At 38.3% G+C, this 18,525-nt stretch overlaps 1 protein-coding gene across 1 annotated transcript; it reads right to left on the bottom strand.

Annotated features, from left to right (window-relative positions):
* Nucleotides 1–12,349: 12,349 nt before the first annotated feature.
* LOC137253863 (putative odorant receptor 69a) lies at nt 12,350–16,273 on the bottom strand. The gene is made up of 5 exons (XM_067791414.1): nt 15,871–16,273; nt 12,972–13,404; nt 12,711–12,909; nt 12,477–12,632; nt 12,350–12,410 (listed from the first exon to the last, which is right to left on the bottom strand). The coding sequence occupies exons 1-5, from the start codon at nt 16,271–16,273 to the stop codon at nt 12,357–12,359; spliced, it is 1,245 nt and encodes a 414-aa protein (XP_067647515.1). The 3' UTR covers nt 12,350–12,356.
* Between the last annotated feature and the right edge of the window lie 2,252 nt (nt 16,274–18,525).

Raw genomic sequence — 18,525 nt, 5'->3', positions numbered from 1 at the left:
AATTTGGCCCAGTTCGTTTTCTTTATGGATTCTAAGGGATCACCCATGCTATGTCCACTTTAGGCGGACTTGGAAACTGATATATGAATGGCCTGAGGTATATAAGGGAGTGATACGCACCCCGGAAATATCACAAGAACCATGTAATTTATGTAGTATATAGAAAAGTATAGAAGCAAAGGCGGATTCGAAAAAATATGTATATGATTTGACAGCTTTCGAATTGCATTTCCATTTCCAAGCACCATCTTTACGAACGCTTTGTGAGTCTGAAAGTATTACAGCACTACACCATGGACGAGGAGCCTAGAACTTAACCAACCTTACGACGGAATACTTGATGATATTACCATGGTGATTGTTTTATAGAAATATGAATGAAGATGCTCAAGTACGCAACCCAGTACCCGAAAGCTGGCTTTAGTAACCAACAACATAGGTATGTAGTTTTGTAATTTTACTCTCCGTCTGCCACAGCGTAGATCCAGGGTTCACACCTCGGTCAAAGTAGCATCAAAATTTTAGAAATAAGTTAATAATAAGCCATTCAGAGTAGGCATAAAAGAAGTAGGTCCCGTCCCGCCAATTTGTAGGAAAAATTAAAAAGGAGCACGAGGAAAATTGGAAGAGAAGCTCGGCCTAAAATTTCTTCGGAAGTTTTTTTATTTATTTTCTTTTTGTTTCGCTGCCATTTATATTTGTATGCTCATAGCTTCACGCTCAATTTGATGAATGATTCAATTGGCATGTAATTCAACAGCGTAAACAATAATAACAACAACTTCAACTCGCAATTACATTTGGCAGACATGCTTGCATAATTAAACATGCACACATACTCACATATTTATATACTATTCAGCTCATTACACGTTCGTCTCATTTACGCGCATTTAAATTGCTTCATTTGCATTACAATTAATCGCGTTGACACACCCACGTCATATCACCATTTTTATACATACATACATATAAATGTTGCAATATTCGCAAAAAAAAAAAAATCAAAATACGCTGCATTCGTTGCCATTGTTGTTGTGTTCTGTCGTCCTTGCTGTCACTGTTGACATGCTGCATGTTGTTATGCTCGATTATTGAGTGTTGCATGTTTCCTCCAATGATGCCTCTCTTTGACGCATAGCCACCCAACGCTTTTGTATTTTGTATGTTTGTATGAGTACTTGAACGATAAATGTTGACTTTTGTTATTGTTGGATGTGTATGTTTTCTTTTTTAACTGATTATATTGTACACTTTATTGATGAGTTTTTTAGTGATTGGTTTTCCTTTTTTTTGTTCAGGTCAATATAATTATTTTGCTGAATTTTTGTGTGTAAATATGTACATATATGTGCATATTTGCGTATGCATGCATGCTTTCTTGTTTAACATGCGAGGTGTGGCAATTAAGTTGAGGGAATCTAAATCCATAAGTCTTATGAAAAAAGTCGCTAAATATCGTTGTAAGCCCATCACTTCACACAGAATGCTCCGATTTTCAAATAGTTTTTTGCATATGAAAGCTTAGCTACGTGAGAGGGACATTTTCAATATAATTTGAAAGTATGTATTATAGCGATGTGGCAAATTGCCAAAATGTAGTAAAACATCATAAAATTTTTGTTTACACAGCCATAAATTCAAAACGGATGGACGATAAGAATATTTCTGCCTTCCAGTAAAACTGAAATATTTACCTTTGTAACAAAAAAAAAAAAAAAATAAAAAAAAAAAAAAACTTGATTGATTGACATGAGCAAAATTGTTTAAACAAAAATAACATTTATTCCAAGAAATGCAGTGCGTGTGTTTGTTCGCTGTGAATTGTGCGAGCGTACTTGCTTTGAGTTGGACATTAATCTCATCACATTACGCGTCACATACATAGCATCCGCTAGCGTTATTTAATTTCGTGAGTGTATGTATAAGCATGTATGTGTGTATGTATTTTCATTTCATATCAGCTTGACACACGTACAAATGTATGTGTTTAAATGTTGTTAATGGTTAGCAATGCATACATCTCTTGAAAATATTATTTCGTAAAAAATTTTAAACATTTTGTTAACATTCTTAAATAAAAGTTTTATTTTTTGGTATGTTTGTGTGTTTATGCTAAAGTTTGTGCATTACGAAGATTTAGTCTATCTAACTCTATATTTTTGAGGACTCCGAAACCATTTCCTCGATTTTATTCAAATTTTCAGGGTGGTTTCACAGCATTTCGAAGGGTATTCCTGTGTGGTTTCTTCTCAGAAAGTGTACCAGGGACCGATCTATTCAAATAAATTCTAACTATTCAAGGCTCCATTTACCTGAAATTCGGTATATAGGTAGCTCTTTGCCTAGACTAGTAATTACGATAATTTTTTTTCCGAAATGTGGACCAGGAACCGATCTATTCGAATAAACTCTATTCATGGTTCGATTTGCATGAAACTTGGTATATGGTATTTACTGGGGCTGGGAATAAGAAATGGCGAGGAATAAGGAGAGCTAGGGAGACGAGAAAGAAGTGAAGAAGAAGTGAAGAAGAAAGAGACTGAGAAAGAGATAGAGCTAGAATTAAACGAAGGTAGGGCGATAGACATAGATGGAGCGGAATATAAATGAGGGCAAAGATTTAAAAAAAGAAAGAGATGCAGAGAAAGATAGGGAGGGTAAATAGAAGGATAAGTAAAGGGGAGAAAGCCGGAGGTCGGGTAAGACGTCAAAACTTCTTAAATCTTATGCAGATATACCACAGTTAGGGCAGAACAACGTCTACCGGGTCTGATAGTTTAGTTATAAATAAAAATTGTCAAACCTTTTTTATTCATCATCACCTGTTTGAGATTGGGGATCTTCCTTTTATTTGGAGTTCAAAGTTGAAATAGATAGCACACTTGATTTGTGTTTAATGTGTTTTTTTTTTTTGGTTTTTGCAAGTAAATCTTTAAATGCCGTAGTGAAAACGGGTGACGTACATTACAAGCGACGTATTGTGATTAAATCTTTAGTGAAATCTGACAAGAACACAGAGGGGAGATTACGCTATTTGATTGAGTATGACCCTGAGACGAGTGAACAAAGTCAACAGTAGGTGGAAAAGAGTGAGAAGCGGCCAACGAAAACGAGGATGTCAAAGTCACAACTGAAGTCCATGTCCTTTTGTTTTTTTTCGATACCCACGACGTCATCATCGTGAATACGTTCCCGCTAGCCCAAACAGTGACTGGAAAATTCTATGTTGAAGTTTTGGAGAGGATGAGTGCACGTGTTTATCGTGTGCGACCTGAACTCCCCACGTATGGCAGGGTCTTCCATTATGACAATGCGCCGGCCCATTTCTCGTTCGTTGTGCAGGAGTTTTTGGCAAAACAGGCAGCCCAACGTTGTCTTACCCACCCTATAGCCCCAATATGGCTTGCTCTTACTTTTTTCGTCGTAAAGTGGGTCTATAAAGCTGTAGCCGTGTTGCTAAACGTTCTAATTTCGTAGGACTACCAAATATGCTTTCAACCAAAGCAAAAACGTTGGAATCGTTGTGTAGAGTTAGAGGGAGACCTTTGTGAAGGTGGATAATATAATTTTTCATAAATTTAAATTGTCTTGTTCCAGGAACTGAATTGCTACACCTCGTACTACTCTCATGTACGCATGTTTTCACATTCATAGATATATTCATTGAACTCTTCAACCAAACGTTTCCGTCATTAAATTAAATTAATTTGTAATTAATTTTATGTTGTAGTGATTAAAATTTCATTTCGTATTACATCGCCTCATTTTCAATTATTCCAATGCATTATTTATTCATTTCGCTGTAGTACCTCATTTGCGCCACAACTCTGCCACTCGTGTCCGCTGTTGACAATTAACATTTGGTTGTTAAAAATAAAAATAAATAAATAGCTCGATTGTAAAGAGATATACTAATACAAATTCTCTAGTTGGAATTTAAAGTCCTTACCTGCACCCAAGTTTTAGGCATCGAATAGTCAGATACGCTTGAAATGCTATATTTGGGAATATAGATTGTAAGTTTTATATTATTGAAAAGTTATTAACTATTTATCGAAAAAATATAGATATGTTATCGGAAAGTTATCGGTTTGCTATAGAAAAGTTATCGATTCGTTATCGGATTGTTACTAATTTGTTATTGGCATGCACTCGATTTCTTATCAAAAAGTTATTACATTGATGTCGAACGCTTAAAGACTTATTATCGGATGGTTACTAATTTGCTATCGGTATGTTATCGAATACTCATCGGCTTGTTATGAAACATATAGCGACAGCACGTTAATATTAAACCGATGATGCGTACACCTGTAATCCCTCGAAAACAGGCAGATAAGAAGCCGACGAAGCTTTTCTCAAAAGCACCGAAGTTATTTGTTTTGGGTGTGCGGTGTAAATTACGTATGTATATTACATCTGCAATTTTCGCCTAAAAGGCAATACATTGCTCGGGCAGTCAGTATGAACTATTCCTATATGTACACACAATAGAGATGGTCCGAATTCTTCCGTTAATACCCTGCCTTTTCTGTTTTCCACAAAATCTATCTTTTTCTTTGACGGCCGCCGTGGTGTGATGGTAGTGTGCTCTGCCTATTACACCGAAGATGCTGGCCCTAAGTGGGGTCGCTCCTCGGCAGTGATTTATTCTTCCCAATCAGTTTTACGAAGATATTTATTTACGAAAATTTAAAGTCTATAGTCAAAAAAAGGGTGCTCCAAAATAATTTGAAATGCTAATACCCCTCTCAAAAATAACACTCGTCATTTTTTTACAATTCGACATCCAACTAAAAAGACCCAAAATGGGTACATTGAAAGGAAGTTCATTTGAAAGGCATGCATCTTTAAATTGAGCCTCAGAAATAAAGTAAAATAATGAACAACGAAGTTAAAATATTTTTTGTACTAATTGAGGTAATTGCTATGCCTTACATGGGCGGATACTTTGGGGTGGCAAAGGACTAATCGACCAACCGATCTCAACATCGCCACGCAAACAATGCATAAAACAAACTAACAAAAAAATAGTCTACTCATAGCGAATTGCTGACTGTTGCTCTACCTGACTATTGACTTTCTTTTACAGGGCAACAATCAGAATAGAAGTGGGTCTAAATTAGAGCAAGAAACTAATTAGACAAAAGCGACCTCAAAAAGAAACAACTACAAATACTTTTTAGATGCACCCGCTGATGGTATAGCAACATTTTACAACAAAAGCAACATAAAAGAATTAATGCAAGGAAATTTCGCTAGCAAAAACGTAATAACAGTATTCGACGAAAAAGAAAGTAAAAGCAAGTACAACAGCAACAACGAACTGGTAAAAAAATTAAATTAGTATCGTTGGCAACACGCAAATTTGAAATGTTTACAAACAAACAGTCAAACAAAGTGACAGGCGACAGAAGATGGATGTTAGACGAAAAATGTTTAAGTGAAGCGCGTGAGGGCAAACGGGACATAAAGGCACAGTGTGAACGTTTTTGAGAATATCATAAGTAATAGGGAACACAAACAAGCAAAGGAATAAGAAAGTTATTGCGAACAGCAATCCGAGTACATATGTATGTATGAGTACCAATATACATGCGAATGCGAATGCGAATACGAATAAGAAGGCAAAAAGTACGAACACGAAAATGTATACGAATACGAAAATATGAAAACGGAATCGAACTGTACTTCAAATATACACACTAATACGACTAGAATCTTATCTTTTTTCGAATCAAACAAAACATCTTTCAAATCAAATAAAACATTTTCCAAATCAAATGAAACATTTTCAAGTCACATACAACTTTTTTCACATAGAACGAAACTTTTTTCCAATATACAACTTTTCTCAAATGAAACGAAACTTTTTTCAAATCAAACAAACCCCACACATCAAAACAGGTATGATGAGCGACTTGTATAACTTTAGTTCGTCGCGATGGGATTTTATTTTTCAACTGCCTTTTAAAGTAGGACTTGTTGGGAAGTCCGCTAAAGTGGCATTGTTTTTGCTGGTTCCTGAATAGATGAAATCCAACGCAGTCTTGAATTTATATCCGCCAACAGTGATGTGGCTGCCAAGGCGCGATTCTTTCTTGGTTGACAGCAAGTACTTCGTCTTGTCTTCATTTAGCGCAAGACCCTTTTTTTTTTGTATCTAATTCAGAGAAGGTAAAACTCATAGCGCGCTTGTTAAGACCAATTATATCAATATCATCAGCATACGGCCCTATAATAGATTGTAATAATATGTTTTAGTTCTGCTGCTAGAATTATCTTCTCTAGCATTATGTTCGAGAAATCGCACGAAAGGAGGTCGCATTGTCTGAAGCCTCCTTTGGTTTCGAATGGCTCCGAGAGGTTCTTCCCAATCCTTACGGAACTTGTGGTATTGCTGAACGTCATTTGGTAGAGCCTTGTAAACTATGCAAGGATATTAATAGCAGCATACAAGCAGCTTCTATTCGCGCTGTCATTATTCAACCCAGGTAATTCAAACCTCAACCCACCTCACATTGTTATCATGTCCTTAATCCTTTTCGTAGTCATATTCGCATTCGTATTTACACTTAATTAAAAGCCCTTTAGTAAATCATTAAATACTTCTACTACTCATTCATCTGCTTTACATTTTCTTGGTACTCCTAATTTAAATGTGATGAGCTTTCTTGTGGCATGGCATGCTTGCGTGCGCTGTTGATTGGTTAACGGCTTTTTAATTGCTTTGTGTATTTCCTTAATTACTTTTATTGGCACTCCAACACTTTAAGCGACACTTTCTCTTGTTTCCTATAAAAAAAAACACTTCCACAGAAATTTATTTAGGTCCTATTTGTTTGCATTTCAATTTCTTGCCTTTTTTTCATTTGACGAAATTGCAGCGCAGCAGACGGTTAATTGTATTAAAGTGTTGGAATTTAAAGCAACTAATGTAGGGATACAGGTTTTATTTGGTTTTCAAAAAAAAAACCTTGGAACGTTCAGCTTGGCTGTGGCGCACGTTTTCTTTCCCCATATTTCAAATGGCGGGTTTGTCGTTCAGGTGGTCATGCGAGCAAGATAAGTCACTTAGAATCTTTCCAATGTGAATAACTAGGAGGAGAGAAGGGGAGTCACAAGCCAGGGAAAAGGCAAGTGCAAAAAACATTTATGTGGACTTGAAGAGCGAAAGTAATGCAATGTCAATGTGCTTTGTGAAAAAGTAGTAGGATTTTCCGAGCAGAGAAGAAGTGTGGAAGGGAGCTCTCTTACAGTTTCGTGCAGTATTGACAATAAAACGACGCTTAGGAGCCGACAAGAACTTAATAGTGAGGAACCTTCGGTACTGAAATCAGTATGAGGAGGCGCGATCGGCGAAAGGGTGATTTTGAAAGGCAGAAACAGTCCAGCACCATAGCCGTGAGGCAGCATCGAAAAGATATGTTGCTCTAAGTCTGGGGAATAAAGGACCAACAGCACCAAAAGTGCAACTATCACGTAAGCTGTAAATGAGAGAGGAAGGAGGAGGGGCGTGAGTGTTGGACGTATGTAAAAAACAAGTAAAAGTGGCAGCTATGCTAATGGGGCTAGTACCAAACCCACCTTTCTGGGGGAGTTCAAAGTGAGTACCACTGAGACTCCAACTCTGTCTGACTTTGACGCTGATTCACTCATAGTAATCCCCTCGTACAGATGTCCATCGAAAGGTGAAGTCGGTTGAATCCCGCTTATACACTTTTCGTATAAAAAATTAAGCGTGCGATATGTTATATGCGGAGCTTTGGAAAATGCCTTGTGTCTTAAGCACAATTTATTTGCGCTTCATTAGGAGAAATCCCGAAGGATAACAATCATAACACGCTAGACCGGTCATGGTAGAGAGGGACCACGAAAGCCCTACCTCAAGCTTGCATGAGAAAGACATAAACGGCACGACGAAGTTGTTAGTTAAAAACTACTAACGAAGTGTTCGGGTTATACAAATAAACATTCAACACAGTGAAAAGGGTTTCGAGTGAACTCCTCCTAAGCCTTGAGAATGGCTCGTTAGATGCAGCCCGGATACAGACGCCATGGCTTTCATGTAGGAGAAGAGTTTTGTGCAATCCACGGTGTTAGTTTTTGGTGGTAAAACTTAGATAATTTTTGTAGTTCATAGTCTTCGTAGGAATTTCTGCCCGGACAACTTTCGTCGAATAGATTACACTACTTCAACCGTGCCCTCTAGAAAACAAATTCTCTATCAGAATCCCAGAATCGACACTTTATACCGCAACTCCATGACAATGTAGGCAGTGGTATCTATTCAAAAGATCATTCGCTCTCCTTAAGAATCAGGCTACCGATCCACCGCAGCGTTTTTCACGCAGAACTAACAGCCATAAAAGAGGCTGCTCTTAGGTCCATTGTAATTTGCTTCGACTGTAAAGCCGCGATCAATGCTCTTCAAGGCAGGAGCTCTTCTTCAGAGGTAGCAATAGATTGCAGACAGTCATTAACTAGCCTTTCAGTGCACGAGAATGGTGATGTGGGTCCAAGATCATAGTGGTGTACCTGGGAGCTGTGTTGCTGATTAACTAGTGAGGAAGGTTATTAAACGGACCGAAACAGTTCTGCTGAATCACATTACTCCCCTCTTGGCAATTGCAAACTCTTAGTTAAGTCTATACTTAGCGAGAAATCACGGGAACCCATTTGTAAGGTTTATTCAAAAACTTGACATCGCGTATATGAGAACCGAACTAAGTTCCTTATCAATCAAAATTGTCTCTCCTTAGGTGCATTGACGGAATATATTGACGGAACACTGTCTTATGGAAGTAAACGGCGAACGCAACCTACGGAATGACTTTCGGCGAAGCCGTACGTATGAGGAAATAGAAGATGTTGAAAATTTACACTGCAGATGCACGGCTCTGGGACACACTAGTGCAGAAATGTACGCGTAGTGATACAATGGTCGTTTGTTGTCGAAAAGTTGCTCAATGAACATACATCTCATGATTTCTCCATTCATTTGTTTACTGAGAGCAATATTTTACCTAACGGCATAGCCGATGAGTAAGACCGTATTTCTCCTCACTACGATAGTCTTGTGCGAACGTATCGAAGTTCCGGCGCGCCTAGAACAACGAAGATTGCATCGGCTTTGAATAGAAGGGCGATTTTTACGCCTAGTTAAAAGCAAAAAACCTGTGGCCCGAAGGTTAGAAAATATTTGCCTAAAAATCCAACGAATGATAGGCGGGTAAATTTACTACCATATGAAGACAATGCAGGATAACAAAACACGCACCATCTCTTTGCGGAATTCAAAGCGCCTTTGAAACTGAATTCTCTTCCAGATATATGAAACCAGACGAGGCTAAAGACAAGACAACATGCAACTTTTTTGACCTGAAGCAGGGATGGCGGAAAATCGGAACGGCTATGATACCGTTGGCGATTTTCACCCAATGTTACAAATGGGTGTGGCAGTGTACTTGGATGTGAAAAGTACCTTGCTATTTTTAAACCTCCCTACCTCTTCCTTTTGCCTAAACACCTTAATAAAAAATAAATAAATATAAGGCGCGATAACCTCCGAAGAGATCTAAGGCCGAGCTTCTCTTCCAATTTGCGTCGTGCTCCTCTTGATTTTCCCTGCAAATTGGCCGGACGGGACCTACATGATTTTATGCCGACTCCGAACGGCATCTGCAAGGCAGATGAGTTTTCACTGAGAGCTTTTCATGGCAGAAATACACCCGGAGCGCTTGCCAAACACTGCCGAGGGGCGACCCCGCTTAGAAAAATTTTCTTCTAATTGAAAAACCTTATTTCTAAAATTTTTGATGTTGCTTTGCCCGGGGTTTGAACCCAGGGCATTCGGTGTGGTAGGCGGAGCACGCTACCATCACACCACGGTGGCCGCCAAACACCTTAAGGCAATCAAAATAGCCTATCTCCTTATCGTGCGACAATTAATTATTTTATCACTTTCATGATGACTGCAGCGTAAAATGTTAATGAGTAAATGAAACGCGAAAAGTGAAGACATTGCAAATCGTGAGGGCACATGCATATAAGAAGCATACAAATTACAATGAAACAATACAAAAAAGGGTCAGTCACATAATCTATAAAGCGCTTCAACCCAGCAATACTTTTTTGAGGGGATACACATTTGCATTCAACAAAGAAACAAAAATAAAACAGCACTCAACGCCTACCCAACAATTTTAACACTTAAATAATTAGTTGTAATTTCGTATGACGTCTTTTGCTTGCTTTGTCTTTCGAAGGATAGAATTTCAGCTACATAACCACAAGGTTTTATTTCCTACAATGTGTCCAGCACTGCCCACCCGTTTTGATGAAAAAGTCATTTGCAATGCTAACACTTTACCGCCCACTTCGTTGATTTCCTTTTGTTATTGTAGACATTTTTACATTCACATTATTTTCTCACATTTCACTGACATTTGCTGTCATTCATCAAGTTGATTATTGAAAAGCGGAGATTTTTAGTAGAATTGTTATTAAGGTCACATGAGCGCTGAAGGGTTAAGTATTCAGTTGGGGATTTAGTATAAGGGTCAGAAAGGCTTAATATTTGCAAACGTTAAAATGGAATGCGGTTTCATTTAATGGAGGCACTTAAAAATAAATAAAACAAATAAATTATTAGTTAAGCTTTTACCCTAAATAGAGAGAGTTCAAGTAAGATGGGATAATATATAGAGGTAGGGAAAATGTTGACTTATCTTTTTTTTAATAGAATTCTTATCGAATCATGTGAGGGCTTAACCGAACTCCTTTGCAGTGCTTGGGTGGCAGGAATGGTTGGCCTAGAATTTCGTATGTGGTTATAACAAATCGTTACCGAGATGGTTGGGCTTGGTAACGGAACGTACCTGATCTGCATCTGGCGAAGGACCATCAACATCGATAATACTCCCCAATGCCTTCGGGGAGTGTCCTTATCGCTAAAACAACAACGACAACAACAACAGACTATTGAAGCGGCTTATAAGGCTGCATCTAAGTTTTTCGCACCATTGGAGGACAGGGAAAAAGAATTTCCAAGTAGATGGCGCTTCAAGCGATGATTCGGACCGAAGATCAGTATAGAAGCGAACGTTGATGGAAGGAGGAAATTACTACTTTCACAGTGGGATTCAAGCACAGCAGGGGATTCAAGGGTTTGATAAGCGCTGTATCGTATCGGGATACGAGTTCCTGATGGCTGGCAACCTTATCTGCATTATATTTCTTATTAAAATTAGTCTGGCAATACTGCGCTTGCCAGATTGGAAATTGACATGTGACAGTTGAGATTGATATGTGAAAGACTTTAGTTGTGACGAGAGTTGGGTTTTTTAATAACCATTTTCCCGAACTATAAAAGTGGCATTCTTTTTAGTTTTTATGAGAAAGGGGTAAGTGAGAATTATACAAGCGCAATACAAACCTTTATAGCTTCAGAGCTCCCGCAACCCAATTGTCAACCTTACCTACGCGAGGGGAATTCTTTTACAAATATGAATGTATTTTACACATGCTTAGCAGGTGAGGCTCTGGCGACACCAAGTTTCTTGAGGAACTAGCTGGGGGATGGCTTATAAGGTTTAATGTAGTCATACCAATCGTTCCCGAGATAGTCGTCCTAGTACGGATCTATATCCGGCAAAGGACCATCAACATCGTTTACACTCCTAAAAACCTTCGGGGATTGTCTTTATCGTTAATACAACAACAACAACAGCCGATTCAGCATCTTAGTAGGCTTATTGTAAGCCTCTAACCCAAGACTAGGGAGGGTTATAGGGGTGTTCCAAAATTTTACAAAACATCTTGAAGTGATCAAATGAGTATTACAAATCAACTTCAAAACAAATTGAAAGTAATCGACATTTTTGGAGTGTTAGCCATTTATAATCGGCATATAATCGATATGTCATGCAACAACTATCGATAAAACTTTCACATAAAATCAATGGCATGTCTGTACCCCGTCGACAATAAGCTATAAGAAGACATTGACTCGGCGATAATAACGTTCATATAATGAGCTTCACAAGTGCTTCGCACACATGTCTGTTATATTTTGACAATTTAGTGCAACGAACCGATAGTAAGTATTCGTTGAATTGTTAAATTCGTCACATTATTTTTGATGTCAAATCTTCGAATTTTTTTTACAACTCATTTATAATCTTGATAGCCTTTCGACCTAGTTATCTTTATTCTATTATTAATCAAAACAATTAGTGATCGTTTTATGATTTTGGCTAATAATCTTAACAAAAATTTAACAGCTCTGGTTTAAGACTACTTATTGACATCTCTGAATTGTTGTTCTGATATTTTCCCACTCCAACATACCCTTACTTGCCCATGGCTTGAAAAAATGTAAATAGGCTATAAGATGATCTGAGAATCTGTAATAATAGAGTTCATTTATTTTACCACAGAATAAAGTCAATTGAAATACTGCTAAAACATACCGTGGTGAATGTAGGCATGGAGACCGTGGTGAATTTATAAGCACTCAACACAACTGGTATACGACAACGCATAATAAAAAATAATATCATTTTACGATAAGCCAAATTACCATCATACCAATTACCATAAAAAGCGGCACCCGAAAGTTTATCAGTCTAGTGGTGGGGTAAAAGCAAGTACTTATCGATATACATATATATGTCCGATATTGCGTGAATGTGTGAAATACTCACCGCTTCAGTAAGCTGACTGCCAGTATAGCAAATAAATAAAGTAAATATTATAAACGAGAACAAACCGACAGAAAACTTGAAAGCATAAGCAACACTAATCATAACCATAGAGAAACCCATTAGGCACATAGCTATAGCAGAGGTGGAAAAGTTCACCAAAAAGGACATATTAAATATATCATTAACCTCTTTGGAATAGCTAAAATAAAAAAATAAAAAATCACAATAAAAAAAACTAGATCAGCTGCTCAACCAACTCACCTCAATAGCTCACTATGATAATTAATCAAATATCTTAGCTCGTCATTGGCATTCTTAGCGCCCGCATCAATCGTTTCCAATGCATTAGCCAAATAATCGAAATGCATTTGTAGTTGTGTTGTAAAGAAGTAGAGCATAAATTCAGCTGCCATAATGAAGGCCACACCTGTCAACGATGATTGCAATTGACAGATGTAAGCACCAAAAAATGAAACGAATGAGTTTGTAGAGCTCTCGCTTATTTGCCATGGATACCAAGTATTCGATTGATAGCGATATTTTACTTCCAAGCCAGGTTTTAGCCACTCATACAAATATTCAACAACGGGTAGAGCGTTGTAGTAGCCGCAGGCGAACATATAAGCGGTGGTTGTGCGTTTCAAGAGCAAATTTGATTTTAATGCAAAATATTCAATACGATACGGAGTCGGGACTGAGAAGACAAAATTAGGCAGTAATAGAGAGGAGTAAAAGATAGAAGTTATTTTGTTACTCGTTGTGTTATTTTTGAGTAAAAAATTTAGGAAGAAAGCAAACATATTATAAAATATATATAAAAAAATCGAATTTCCTAAATATAAATAAATAATTCTTTGATAACAAAACGATAATTTTTGATAACAAATCAATAACTTTTTGAAACCCAATCGATAGTTTTTCGATACCAAATCGATATATTTTCCATAACGCGCCGATAAAAAATAGGCAACCCACCCATAGCAAATTGTTAACTTTTCGGTAGCAAAACGATCATATTTTGGCATACCACTTCCAAACATCACGCTTTCGCTTACACATCACACGTATCACACAGGTTTGGCAGAGGTATGGATAATGCGGAATCTCCGAAGAATATGTTAAAGAACAAAAAAAAAAAAAAACAAAAAAAAGATGTCCAGCAAGAAACGAAACAGCTAAATACTAGAAAAACAATGAATGCTAGAGATGATGGGTACGTGGAGGGATGGATTATAAGAAACAGAGAGAAAATCGTACAATTCAGTGTCTTGAAGGATAGGTCGCCCGCGAGCTATTGGAAGTATCTTTGGAAGCACCTCGATGAGTTGAGGAAACCAGAAAACCGAAAAGAAACGCATGAGCAAAAGTACGAGGTAAAGACGGGCATAAGAACAAGCAACAGGCTAGATAGATTGGCTATCGCTCCTAGCAAACAATTTTGGAAGCACGGAAAAGCAAACGGACGAACAATGTACGCTACACCACGGACGGATTCACTGCGAGAAGCATTTTCGGAAGAACAAGAGTTGAAACTTGCGAAATATGGGCGGAGCTGAAGCATGCGACAGAATGTATAATGGTTAAGTTTTGTCAATAAATGGTAGCCACCCCGACAGTGAAAGCTCATTTGGACAATATAAAAGTGCGTCGTGATAATATATAAGATACCAGTAACGTCGGAGATCTTAGTGAGCTAAAACCGAAATACTTTCGCCTAGTTCTGGCAAAAGCCTGGATAGTCAAGCATGTAATGTCTTGATGGTTCCGTCTCGTCAACCCCCTGTAGGTGCTGCAAGAGGAGATTTACAGTATGTTGAGACGTGTCGCATGGACGTCCATTGGACAGTGACCTGTAGAAACTCCGATTACCATTCATAAATGAGGCTTGATGAAGCCAATATTTCCTTTCATTTGTACTCATGGGAGATCCGCGTGACAATTGTCAGGTATATTGCTATGTCCCTAGATTCAGATGAAATGTTAAATTAGTTAGACGCAGATTTACGTAATATCGGTTGGTTTTACCCTACCGAGGGGGCGTACAGATGAGCCAACCATGAATAAACCCGTGCGAAGATTACCAGAGAAACGAGTAGTTCAACGAAGCTTAAAGTGTGAAACACGTCCGGATAATGGGTTAATCAGTGAGCCGATCGATGGAAATGCACTGAAAACAATCGAAGTGACGAACAAAAAACATATTTTAATTTATCCCTATACTTCTCCACCTTCTTCGCATTTTCTCCTTTCTCCTTCTCGGCATTTTTCTCAAATTTTCCCCTCCCTTTCTTATTCTTATCCTTCTCTTTTCAATTCCCATTACTCTTATTCTTCCCTCTCCATCTCTTTGAGTTTCCCTCTACCTTTTCTTTTCCTTATCTCTACATCTTCACTTTGTCTTTCCGTTTTGATCTCCATTTTCCCCTTTCCATTTCCTAATCCGTTACCTTTTCCCTACAATTTTCCGTTTGCGTCTCCTTATGCGTATCCCTTTCCCTTTCAGATTCGTATCCATTCTCATTTCCTTTTATCTTACCCTTTCCTTTCCTACACCTTTCACCATCACATTCACCTTCACCATCACCTTCACCCTCATCTTCACCTTCATCTTCACCTTCACCATCAACGTTGTTGTTGTTGTGTTAACGATAAAGACAGTCCCCGAAGGCTTTGGGGAGTGTTATCGATGTAGATGGTCCTTTGCCGGATATAGATCCGGTACGTTTCGGTTGCAAAGCACTATTAAGGTACTAGCCCGACAATCTCGGGAACGATTTATATGACCACATTAAACCTTCTAGGCCATACCGCCCTCCCCACCCTTAGTTCCTTGAGGAACTTGGGGTCTCCAGAGCCTCGGCTGCCAATGAAATAGGATTCGCCACGGCTAGGTGATGTTGACAATTGGGTTGGAAAAGCTATATATTGCGCTGGCAATCCCTTGAGAGGGTTGCGCTATACATCTCATTTCTTTTGCTCTCTCTGATTTCATATTCCCTGCACTTTCCCCCTGGACTGCCTTTTCCAATAAACCTTTCTTTTTCTTCTCCTTTCCCATTTCCTTCCCCTACAATTCCGAAGACTCTTTTCTGTTCGAGCACATTCGTTCCAAATATGTTTGATTCTCTAAAACTCACAGAAAAAAATTGTATCGACTTACCACCTCTTAGCTCCCTGAAAACTTTCATACGTCTTTGTGCGCCTGCATCAGGAAATAGTTTTTGAAACTTCCCAATCAAGACAGCAATACGGTCTCCATACCAATACATAACAAACATATTACTGGAACCAACCATGGTCAAACCCATAACTCCACCAGTCTCTGTAATCTGTCCAACATCCAAGTCGGAGTTGGTCTTATGCGGTATAAAAAGATAGATAAGCATCCCAAGATTTTGATAGATCAAATTGATTGCACCAAATGCGAATAGCGCGCGTCTCAACCACTGCGTAGGATAAGAGTACATGCGTGAACCACTCCATATGATAGCATCCGACACAGCGAGATCCAATGTCAAAATGGGATATTTTAAGAAATCTTGAAGAGTATAGATTGATAGCATTTCAAGTGGAAGCGAGTGAAGCTTTTCGAGCTTTGATCAAATTATTTGTAAAATTTTTTAAACTTTGTGGAATGAAATGACGGAATTACAGTTTTTATAGACTCATTAGTTCGCTAGTTACCTTGAGAGAAAGCTGTTTTTTTTTTTTTTTTCATTTTCCTAATTGAGCAATTTTCTGCTAATGAGCATAATGAGCTCGCTAATGCTTGGCAAAATTATTATTTTTTTGCTAAGGTAATTTTGTTAATTTGACTTGAGTGAAATTATTAACTGAGGAAATTGTATTGTCCGGCTTGAATGCTTCTTCTTTCCAGAGAGTACTTAGCGGAATACATGGCTATTGAAATAGTCACAAGTAGCGCATGGGCTAAAGTCTTCTAATTGCACATATAACTTTGGTTTGATGACCCTATATGCTTTTGTAGAACTCTATCAAAGTTGATTTAGTCACCCTTATAAGTATTCTACATAGTACCCCAATGAAGTCGTCCACATCCCTGAGGTACTACCTTCCATCTCGAAAACAATAGTCCTGAAAATAAGAGGGCAAATGGGAACGACGAACGGGTTGGACGAAAAAAGTACTAACTGATTTCTGAGAGGGAAGTAACAACTGAGATGTGATTGCACTGAAATTACAGCCCTTGGTCAGGAAAGGACCTTAGTAGCTCCATTACAAGAGTCGGCGGAAGTGGGAAGCGAGTCCTAACTGATAAATGAACGTTATGGATTATAACTTACCGCATAAAAAAGGTGAGATGGTGAGAGGATTACGCATTTTATGGCTGTTATGATATTTAGGATACTAAATTTGTATTCTGGGTAGCGTTGGGACGCCTCTAACTAAATACAGATAATTATGAAGCGGTTGCGAAATAAACTTCATTCAATTGGATGAAATGCCGACGCTAGTATTGGCTCCAACGGACAACATCTGTTGATTTCTATTGGCTAACTTAATAGCATTCAATATGTGGCGCACTGTAGTTTGCTTTTGGGCGTGGCTTGACAAAAGTTAGAGTGGGCGTTGTTTTATAGAAACTTAAAGCTAAAAGTCTCACTCCCAACTTGTTTTATCGTAAGTTATCTCAAAGCTGAGTTCATATCAAGAACGAAGTGATTCGATGAATCCACCTATCATATTTCATGAAGCTCCTATTTGAAAGTACCCGTCTAAACCCCAATCACTAGCTATGAAAACATTAGTATGTGATAAGAACACCCGATGATTGCCATCCACTTCCGGTCAGAAAGATTTCGCTACCCTACAAGAAAATGTATCTGCCCAACATTTGTCATTCGCGGCCCATCTGTACAAAAGCAGAATACAGTTGGTCTGTGTAACTCCACATTCTCTACAGCCTGTCACGCTCGATTCAATTGTACGTACACCGGCTAAGGGATCTATATGGCAAATATTGCTATCCCACGCAACCTATATGATCCTAATTTTAAATATCTGCAGTTAACCTCAGAGCTTTGATTGCTAATAGCATCACAACCACCTTATCCAAAGTGGTGCTGACTTCCGCTTTAGGGACGTAATCTGGCAATTTTAACTTGCGGCTTACAATGCGCTGCCAGAAAACCCCGCATCCAAACTTTATTTTCCTTAAGGAACGCAAAGAGGGTAGTTATAGGCACACTATTATCTGCCTGGGTTGGCATAAAATCAAGGTTGATTATAGTGCTCAAGGGACCGATGCTAAGCAGCCCATTCGGGCGGCCGCTGCTTTGTGCGCAGGTATCCACCGGATCTTTGTTCTGCATTACGTTTAGACTCAAGATTGGTAATATCGTCAGAGTACTACTTATTCGAGTCTTTAAGTAGGAAACATCAAAAAACCAAGGTGCAACAAAAATTTAAAAAAATTAAGATTAAATAGCTCTCAAAGGTATTTTTCTCATCGAGCTCGACGGCATACAAAGCTTTGGAGTTATGGTTTTATCCACTAGTGTTGTGTTATACAAACAACAGTCTTCAAAGTTACGATGCAGTTACATTTGGTCATTTGGTGTTGGAGAGAAAAATTCTTCGGACTACTTAAGATCTTTTTCATGATACGGACTATAAATTGAGATTTCTCGGATTTGTTAGAGAAGAAATTACGCGCGAGAAGAAATTAAGCGCGTTCTTCAGTCTTTAAATTTACGCTGTTGTTCGAGAACAAATTGTTAAGCTCTAATAACAACATTGATTATTGAAGAGCTGTACGACTCTTAGCAGTTATAGAAATCCTAAGGATAAAAAT

This window comes from Eurosta solidaginis, chromosome 5 (assembly GCF_040869045.1).
Source record: "Eurosta solidaginis isolate ZX-2024a chromosome 5, ASM4086904v1, whole genome shotgun sequence".
NCBI classification, from domain to species: domain Eukaryota; kingdom Metazoa; phylum Arthropoda; class Insecta; order Diptera; family Tephritidae; genus Eurosta; species Eurosta solidaginis.
Note: the sequence above shows the minus strand (reverse complement) of the source record. Positions and strands in the feature narration are given on the sequence as shown.

Coding starts and splice junctions, on each gene's coding strand:
- LOC137253863 (XM_067791414.1), bottom strand. CDS start 16,273: ATGCTATCAATCTATACTCTTCAAGATTTCTTAAAATATCCCATTTTG. Junction 12,910..12,971: donor TATCATAGTGAGCTATTGAG/GTGAGTTGGTTG, acceptor TTTTTATTTTAG/CTATTCCAAAGAGGTTAATG. Junction 12,633..12,710: donor GCAGTCAGCTTACTGAAGCG/GTGAGTATTTCA, acceptor CCCCACCACTAG/ACTGATAAACTTTCGGGTGC.